This window comes from Lepisma saccharinum, chromosome 5, assembly GCF_977018435.1.
Source record: "Lepisma saccharinum chromosome 5, izLepSacc3.1, whole genome shotgun sequence".
In the NCBI taxonomy this organism is placed as follows: Eukaryota; Metazoa; Arthropoda; class Insecta; order Zygentoma; family Lepismatidae; genus Lepisma; species Lepisma saccharinum.
Genome location: NC_139233.1, coordinates 69082866 through 69093274, shown reverse-complemented (window position 1 = coordinate 69093274; position 10409 = coordinate 69082866). Strand labels below are relative to the sequence as shown.

The following is a 10409-nucleotide window of genomic DNA, read 5'->3' as shown; positions in this document are numbered from 1 at the left end:
GTTATTACAGAGAAATAGATATGTGCCGTTTTCTTCGTTACTCTGACGCAAAAGTGAAAACTATCAAATTTTGAATTGCTCATTGCATCTTGTACACGTACCTAAAATTCCAAAACGCAAATAACATTCCTGGAAAATACACCAATTGATATTCGTGTAGAATTTAAAAATGGGATTTTTAATATTATTTTAATGTAAAGTAGCCTACAGTAGTTGCGAAGGCACCAATTATTTTATTTGTTACTAGAATTAACATACATATAACGTGAACGTAATTCCAAATGATTACTATATTCTTGTCTATGTATTTCAAACGAAAACTATTGTTACGTATCAAACTTTATGCCGGTATCCGATGCCATGTGACTTTCAGCCGCATTCGCTTTGATGATTCTCTCATGTTCGTTTTCTCGTGCATTATGGGTATTTACGTCTACTTCCTGGAATGCAATATCTATGTATTCTTCCGCCAAACTATACTATTGAAATAGTACCAATTTATTTCCAATTCTCTTACAAATATAAGCATTAAAATTGTAATTTTTATTTAAATAGAAATTTAAAATTGACGTATATCACTTTTATAGAGTCACTTTATATGTCCATCTGTTGGGATTCATATTCTTTCGCGTAGGAATAACATTGCAGATGACGTAATAAAATTCTTTCCTTTCCTTCGCGCTGACTGTGAGCGAACATGTCATATACATCAGAAAGAAGGTAAGAGCTCCGAATTTTAAGGAAATATTAGTGTTATATCTCTCGAATTTACATAACTTGTTATGTTTACTGTTAGCATAATGAAAATGGTAGCCCTTGGTGAATTAAGAGTACCAAAATGTGCAAAGCTGTTACTGTAGTCAAGGTTTCCGGGTATAGGCATACTGGGTGCCAACATGGCGAATGGGTGAACTCTTGCAAATTGCAGTTTCGCCATTTTATTTATAGCCCTGTGTAAGCTGTAACTTCGAAAAGTAGAAGTTGGAAAATTAGTAGGGCGTAAAGCATTGCTTCCAATTATAGAGATTCGTAACAAAATAGTTATTGTGATTTGTATCAAAAGTGAACGAACGGCATGCGACATTACTAGCAAAGCGGAACTTCAAACAAACATGTGCAGGGGCCATGCTTGCAACCGATGTAGTCGAATATTAGTTGCGTGTTCTATTTTTGTCAAAAATTTTTGTTTGTCATAGTAACACATGAAATTGCATCAGGTAACGCATATCCCATCAACGATTGTACTAAGCATTGCACCCAGTTCTGTTTTGTCACGAATCTACTTTTAGGCCTACCTGCAAATGAATGTCATTGGCATAGTTGGATAAATGCGAGACATTTGGCTTCCAAATTTCACTGACAGTTATATATACCAACGTTGAAAAAGTTGTATTGAGGGAAGTTCATTTGTGTTTCGCATGTAGTGTTCTTTGAACTCTGCTTGTTTTTTTTAAAAAAAATCCTATAATGGCAGATAAGAACATTGCTCCTGTTTCTATTCCATAAGGGAACAATATTTTTCCAATTGCACCGAAACTGCCTTTAATGAAAGTACGTAATTGAAGGTGTTAACTAGAATGATGTTTTGATGCAAATGGTCTAGAGTAGTCTATCTAATATTGTTATAAGAATCCTATTCATTCACCAATAATTTGAAGAAATGAAAAAATATATATCTGCATGTAGAATTTTCACGATTGTGATTTAGGGTAACATTATCGTATGGGCAAAACGGATTCCTTGAAATTTCCTTCAAATTTACAGGAGAAAGTACTTACGGAAATCATTTTCTTGAGCGTTTTGGAAGTTCCTGAATGTAGATTTGATCCATTTTAATGTGAATGCGTGTTGTTTTCTGCGAAAATCTCTGTCCGACACGCTGTTTCTCCTCACGCTATTTGCTTTTTGCATGAGAGTGCAATGTTCCATGTGTTAAGACGATGCAACCCCGTAGCCAGTGTTTCAGCCTCGCCGTGTTTTCACTAGAACCACCTGTCGAGTTCGGAACAAGCCATTTTTTCCGAATTGGTGTCATTTATCGCACAACATTGCAGCAACATTGTGTTCCGACGTCACAGGAGAGAGGTTTTTTTATAATTTTTCTTTGTAATTATGCTAATGGAACCTAACCTAACCACGTAGGCATTCATCGTCTGACGTCAATATTCAAGGTTGGAAGGAAGAGAATTACGAAAGAAAGATGGTTCCGACCTGAATGGGTGTCACTTATCGCACAACACTGTAGCAACATTGTGTTCTGACGTCACAGGAAAGTTTTTTTTCATGTTAGGCAATACAAAGGTAACGCGTCTGTTAGCGAAAATATTATTTTTTCTTTGTATTTATGCTAATGGAACCTAACCTAACCACGTAGGCATTCCTCGTCTGACGTCAATATTCAATGTTGCAAGATGGCTGTGCGTAAAGGAAGAGCATTAACAAATTTCGAAAGAAAGATGGTTCCGACCCGAATGGGTGTCACTTATCGCACAACACCCTAGCAACATTGTGTTCTGACGTCACAGGAGAGACCTTTTTCATGTCAGGCAATACAAAGGTAACGCGTCTGTTAGCGAAAATATTATTTTTTCTTTGTATTTATGCTAATGGAACCTAACCTAACAGGCCTAACCTAACCACGTAGGCATTCCTCGTCTGACGTCAATATTCAATGTTGCAAGATGGCTGTGCGTAAAGGAAGAGCATTAACAAATTTCGAAAGAAAGATGGTTCCGACCCGAATGGGTGTCACTTATCGCACAACACCCTAGCAACATTGTGTTCTGACGTCACAGGAGAGACCTTTTTCATGTTAGGCAATACAAAGGTAACGCGTCTCTTAGCGAAAATATTATTTTTTCTTTGTATTTATGCTAATGGAACCTAACCTAACAACGTAGGTATTCCTCGTCTGACGTCAATATTCAAGGCTGCAAGATGGTTGTGCGTAAAGGAAGAGCATTAACGAATTGCGAAAGAAAGATGGTTCCGAATTGCGAAAGGAAGATGGACAATGAACGTGGTAAATCGCAAGGTTATTTCACAAGTTCTACACGTAAATGCGACGTATTAGCATAATTTCAAATAGGGGCACGAAAGTAGATATTTTCCGGTGAACGAGGTTGCACCACTGCATAAATCGACAAAACACTCTCAGAACGCCCCCTAAACCAGTATGCTATCACGGCCATAATGTGTTACAGATTCGAAACAACAAGTAACAGTAAGTACTCGTAAATAGAGAAAATAAACATTATATTAGTTAGAAATACATTATTTCGCCTTAAGAAATGTTCCGCAACACGTTAGCAATGTAAAGAAGTCCGAAATATATGATTCGGAGGTGTTTTGCCCATACGATAATAGTACCTTTATGGATTTTGAACTATTATCACAAAACACAAATGCCATTCAGTGATGTTTATCCAGTTTTTTAGATTTTTGAAGTCCATATTTTTTGGTACAATAGTTTGTAAAGAGCGAATGTTTACTTGAGGTTGGAATTAGTCTGCTTTTCGAAAGCATATAGCAAATTTGCTTTATAATCACATTAATATAAAACTTTCCTAGAAACACAATTTTTTAGTTTTTAATCTAAACATACTTTGTAGTAAATAGAAGATATTCAACTTGTCTTCACGTAGTGAATTTTTAAAGGAAACTGCTAAATGCGCATTTAGGGCAGCAAACAGATTTGCGGTTTTTAAGAAAAGTGTATGAGAAGCCTTCTTAAAGCGAGACAATTGGTGATATTTTATATGTATGTTCCTCATATGATCATGATAGTCCACACTCGCAATCCTTAACTCGCATGTTTCCAATGCAGGATGTGATCTGTTTGTTGGAAATTTGGCAGCAGGCATGATTTCATGCAATTAATTCTGGTGGAAGTTGCTCGTGGGAATACATGAACACTATCTGAAGTCCTTTTATGCAGTATAGGAGAACATCTTAATTTGAGTGTCGAATGGAAACATACATAACAGTTAGCTTCTCTGGTTATTCTGCGTAATTATTTTTGTTCCATATATTAAGATTTTTTATGAATGTGATAAGTAATTGCTGCCACTTCGACATAAAAGATTTATTGACACTCTTTTTGGGCCTGCATAGTGACACAGTGGTAACACTACCTTGCAGCAAGATTAGCTGGTGTGCTTTTTCTTAAAATTGACATGCTATGACATTCACACAAACTTGACATGTCAACAAGTATATGTAAAATGATAATTTGAGTGATCTTGTCCCACCTGGTGTATGTTGTGTTAAAAATTCTTCTAGTTTTTGGGAAACTTCTGTCTGGCGAAATGGGTGATGTGACATAATGCAAATTGTGCATTTGCAGAGTAATATGTTTCAATCACTGAAATTATACTGTAGAAATGTATGGGATGGAAATTTTAACTTAGGTATGACAGGACCCCTCTCCGATTCTTCATATTTGGCATAGTTACTAATTGAGGCCTGCTAATGACAAATCTGAAGTTAAAATTTGTCTGAAATGTCTAGAAATTGCAAAATAATTGCGAACCATTGACGCTAGCCCCACAATCCATTGATGTGTGATTAGGTTAGGCAAACTGTTAAAATTTCGTGTCTTGGTAGTATCAGGATCTAGAAATTGCAAAATAATTGTGAACCATTGATGCTAGCCCCACGAACCATTGACGTGTGTTTAGGTTAGGCAAACATAGTTAAAATTTGGTGTCATGGTAGTATCAGGAATATATATATTTGCTTGTGGGAAAAAAAATTGTGGAAATCTATGGTTTCCGTTCCGAAAACTAACTCCTTATTTTCGCATATTTTGCAATTTCTAGAAGTGTCCGACAACTTTTAACTTCCGATTTGTGATTAGGAGGCCTCAATTAGTGAGTGCCAAATATGAAGAAAATCCGAGACTGGTCCGGTCATCTTCAGTAGTTCCTTAACTTATTTTGTCCTTTGTCAATTATTCTTCTACCATAATATGTATTATATGGGTTTCAAAACTAGATGGCGAGAACTTAGTTGTCAGTGTGTGACTGGGAGGGTTCACCTTGTGAAGTGCATTAATTTCCATTGTGAACGCATGCTTTGTTCTCAGTTTCGAGCAAGGTACACACTCAAAGGTGGAAATAAAAATGCCTTTATCTGGCTGATCTATGAGAACATACATCTGTACAGTATGTAGAAGCACACAACCAGGAACAGGTAGAGAGTGAATTTATGTAAATACTACTTTTACATTAATTTTGAGACCTAAATTGTGTGGTGGAACTTCCTAATCAGCAGTATACTGAAAAAACTTTAATATCTTGCACGTAAGGTTCGGTTGGACCTTTGGCAGGTGGCGTTAATTTTAGAATTCCTTCTGGAGCATTCACTTGAATCTTTTGTTTTCTAGATATTTCCACTAGTTCCATGGCTACATTAACTTATTGCGAATATCTACTAAACAGCGAAAGCAAACCATGTGAAGATTCTTGTGAATGCTCTTGCATGCAGATGTAAGTTTTCAGATTTTGGAATATCATAACAGCTGCTTTGTGAAAGGAGCAGAAATTTCGAAAATAGCTTCCCTGGCATTGGCCAAAAGTTCATCAGAGCCTTAAATGCTTGACAGTGGATTGGTTCTTCTGAAGCATTGTCCTTATGCAGCCTCCCATGACAGAGTGGTCATCATACTTGATGCCAAATATCCAGTGTTCAAATACTAGTAACTGTTTCCCCCCAATGTTTCATGTTCAATATGATTAACAAAAAAGGTAGAACGTGGTTACGAAGTAGCAAGGGATAAAAATTATTAACCAAAGGAATGACAATTAGTCATTAGCAGTGTTGGTTTGTTTGATGAAACACTGTGTTCCATATTTTAAGTTTATATATTAACAAATTTCATTGCATTTACAATAAAATGGTTGTGAACACCTTGTAAGCAACATGGCCAAGTAGGAAATAGCCTGAATCTTCTTGGTTATCGTACAGGAGAGATTTTCATATAGGCTATAAATAGTGTGTGTCATACGTTTATGACTTCATTTTATGATTGAGGTTTCTTGTTTTGTTAATGTTTCTTGAACATGCTTTTGCTTTCTTTTTGGAGGAACAATGTTGCCAGCTCTACCCATTGTTCAATGAACTTGGGATATGAGATAGTCCATGTTCCTGTGTGTAAGATGACATGAATTTACCATGTAAAGATCAGGATTTCATAGTCACCAAAGAGAGTATAACACTAAAAATTGATCTAATTTTTGCAACGTGCAAACAGTTGCCACTGGCATATCGACCCTTTCACTGCTGAATATATACTCCTGTGACTAGATTCTCTGTCCTGAATAAATGTTACACGTACTGAGTTTTGTATAATTTTTACCTTGGATGTTGCCTGAATATCAAGGATATGTTTTCCTGGTACGAAATGGATCCACCATTAAATGAGTTTTATACTTTTAAGGGGTGTCCATTCCTATACAGCCTCGTGAAAAAACATCATTATGAACAATTGTTCAGAGAGGCCAGGAATTCTTTTGTTTTGGTTTCCATAAGGTAGTACGGATAACAAAACCTGTGATATATGCCATCTTTGACTTCTCTGGGATTCCCGCTGTCACTTGGTTAATGAGGTTCAGTAAGGGATATCTTCGACAACTTCAAATTTTTTTCACTAGTTGCCAATCTAGGATAAGGGCTAATGCAAAATTAATTCCATTCATTTCCTAAGAGATGGCTCCTCAAGGCTGCAAGTTTTGAATATTGTAAGTTATTTTCAATGGGAAAAATTGATTGCTATGTGGAGTCATAAGTACAGGTGCTGTATGGTAGAAATGCATTTCACTGAATTGATTATTATGCTTTCAACAGTTAAAGGGTTATCAGCCTAAAGTCCAGTTCTTTGCCTGGGCAAAGTAAATGTTTTACGCTCCTGATATTCTAAATAGTCTGGACTTTGAAACTTGTTTTTCCCTCACAGGAAAAACACTGCTGTAGACAGTAACGGATGTAAAGAAATTGATGGGATTCTGAGATATAATACAACCATCACAAAACTATAGTTATATATATATTTCAGTGATTCACCCCCACAATTCACATAGAACTTTGTATTGAATCTATGCAGGGTTTTGTCCAAGCTGCAGTCCTTACCCCACAGCCTTGACCTGAACTACGTTAGTCTCGTGAAAACTTTGAAAACTCATAAAATGATGATTAAACTACAAAACAGTGTATAGTGCTTCTCTTTGTTTCCATTCACCCCTCACTGTGTGGCAGATGAATTTTGCGTTATTGGCACAAGGACTGTTGAGCTGATGTTAGTATAGGAAGAACAAAAGTTTGAGCAAACACTTCAGTCTATTGATTTAGGCATAGTTGGTTTGTTGAAGTTCAGGTTGGTTCAGTAGTTCTTTGTGCTATTTCATGCCTTGCATTTTTCTCAGAATTGATCAAAATCTAGCAACCTTCCTTTGGTCAGTAATGAGAGTTGAGTTGTTTTGGAAGTTCTTGTTAGATTTCTACATAACACTTTGGTTGTGAATGTATCGTTTTGAACAAGTAACATGGATTTGAATTTTGGAGCAAATTTACAATACCGGAAGTATCTTCAATTGCGTTCAAATTCGGCATACTCACTAATTTTGGCCTCTTAGTCACGAATTTGCAGTTAAAATTTGGCGGTAACGTCTAGAAATTGCAAAATAAGGCGAAATAAACTATTTTTTGCAATGATTAGCATTTCAAAACTATGTTTATGATGAACATGAATGTTAACTATACTTGCCTAACCTAATCTTACCGTGAATGGTTCGTGGGGCAAACATATTTTCCATCTTATGCAAGATGCCATTTTCTCAGACTGCGTAACGAATAGCAAACTTCACTTGTTCACATCAAACTTGGCTACCATATTAGTGTATCGACAATCATAGCGGTAATATCTGCACGTAATTTTGCAATTTCTATACGTGACCGCCAATTTTTAACTGCAATTCGTGATCACGAAGCCAAAATTAGTGAGTGTGCAGAATTTGAAAGCAATCTGAGATAACTCCGGTATTGTAAATTTATACCTGAATTTTATGTAAGGAGTTACAAAATTTCCTCTTTCGAAAAACTGCTGTATGTAATATTCCAAAATCTAAGAAAAATACATCAGCTTAGAATTCCTTCTAGAGCACTGACATGTTGTTTGCTTTCACTATTATCTAGATATTTTTTAATAGACTTAACATAATCGTGGAACTATAGATATCTAAACAGCGAAAGCAAACCACATGAAAATTCACATCAGTGCTCTAGAAGGAACTGATGTATTTTTTTCAGATTTTGGAATATCACAGCGGTTTTTTGAGAGGAGTGGAAAATTTGTAAAAAGTTGCCCTGGCAACAGCCAAAGGTCCAGCTGAGTCTTAAGGCCTTGTATACCTTAGCCTTCTCTTTCAATTCATGACTATAAGATATTCTCCATCATACTTTGGTCCATATATTGTTCGTGGTATTTTGTATCCCAAGTCATAAGCATAAGTTTCACCTCCATACAGTATTTTTGGTTGGATCGTGGTCTTATATGCTCAGAGTTTTAAAGCTCTGAGTAGTTGTCTATTCTGACATTTTAGGTTCTGCTTCTAATTACTGAAATGGTTTAGAATGTATTGTTGTTTCAAAATAGGTATTGTGATATCAGATCACAACTGATGAGACTTCAGGTAAAGAGCAAGATGTACAAAATATAATTCTTCATTGTTTTCATGAACTTGCAAATTTACTCTGAAATTTGTGTATTTTGGAAGATTCTTCCATGTGTAATTTTGTAGCTTATCATAACTTCTTAACCCTCCATCGGTCACACTGTATCTGTGGGATACATGCGAATAAAGTTGTTTTTCCTCGGAAACAATTAGGCATGTGGTTCTAAGCCTCTCGGTAGTTTCTTCCCTCTGAATACAGATGAGCACAGTTTTCACCTGGTGCACTTGTGTGTCTGGCTTAGTAGGCTGTTTGTATCTGTGATGTATAGTGTGACCTTCCTTTGGGTTTAATGGTAGCACATTCTGTCTTGAAAAATTTACTGTTAGTATCCAGAAAAACTCTGAATTCATGTGTGACATGCTCTGCAGCTGAATTCATGTGTGACATGCTCTGCAGCAAGGATGGTGAATGCAATGAATACACACTGTGATAAGGACCTGTCAAGAGATTGTGATAATGCAGACTTAAGAGAAGGTAATTTGTAGATTGAACTGGGATGTGATAATTACGTCTCGATTTTTATGTAATTACATATTTTATACTTTGTAAGCAAGCAAAAGTTGCAAATTTTGGCAAATTATTATGTTCGGAACAATATATGTGTGAGGTTTACATATTTCCTGTTAATCTTACATATTTTTACATAAAATGCAGTATTTGGACCATCTTTCTGGTTTTTGATTGATTTTGTTTCCGCTTTTCTGCAACTTTTGGCTAATTGCAAAGATGATGAGACAATGAAATTAATGAAGGATTTCAATCCAGAACCCCTGGCATCTTAGCATTCAAACACACTACTAAGGGGGTAGACTTTTCTGGTTTTCATTGAGGGACAGACATTAAAACTTTGATTTCTCTAAAATTGGTAATTATTTGCTTGTTGCATGTGTCAACTCACTTTTGCTTCGTCATTTAAGCTGCGAAATTCATATTGAAGATGACTTTGTTCTTCCTTGCTGCTGCATTCACGTTATCAGTTTATGGATTTTTCAATGTAATTAGCACATTACAATTTCATTAAAGATAACTTCTTGTAATATAATGATATTGAGAAATTAATTCCATTTTTTTGTGCCAGAGAACTAAAAAAAGCATAGAAGTCAGAAGTAATACGCATATTATATATTTTACAGGGTTTCGCCGGAAATTCTGTGTGAATTTTTCTCCGTAGATGTGAAAATTTGCAACTTTTATTAATCCAAGTCCCATTGAATTTATACATATTTATAAATGACCCAAGGCAAGTTTTTTAACAGTTTAGCTTGTATTTTCATCGAGGAAGAAGTAAAAAGCTGCATGGAAAATAACAGAACTCTCTCAATCCTTTTACTTCGTTAGTGTCCTGTGCAGAACAATTTATCTGTCAGGCCAAAGGTTATTGCAAGATAAGATATCTTGAAGTTGGTTAGGTAGATTTGAGTTCGAAATTCTTATACAATTAACAATTTTTTCTGCATTAATATAACATTTGCGACTGGTTTTTGTAAATGTATTTAGTCTGAGTATGCGAAATGACAAATTAAACACCACAGCTTAAATGAAATATCCATTTAATTCAATTTAATTAGAATTTTTGGATGCATTGGAATCACATGCACCCTTTATATTGTTAATATATATTGTTGGGGGAGAGGTTGTGATACATAAGGTTGAAATTGACATCTTCACGTACCCTTGAA

General features: G+C 35.6%; 1 protein-coding gene across 2 annotated transcripts in view; it reads left to right on the top strand.

Moving 5' to 3' along the window:
- Nucleotides 1-634: 634 nt before the first annotated feature.
- The window catches only part of eIF4A (eukaryotic translation initiation factor 4A), a 45202-nt gene continuing 35427 nt past the window's right edge, over nt 635-10409 (top strand). For both annotated transcript variants that reach the window (XM_083122623.1, XM_083122622.1), the window contains exon 1: nt 635-720. In XM_083122623.1, coding sequence (XP_082978749.1) covers nt 698-720 — 23 coding nt within the window. In that variant the 5' untranslated portion in view covers nt 635-697. The remainder of the gene's footprint in view (nt 721-10409) is intronic.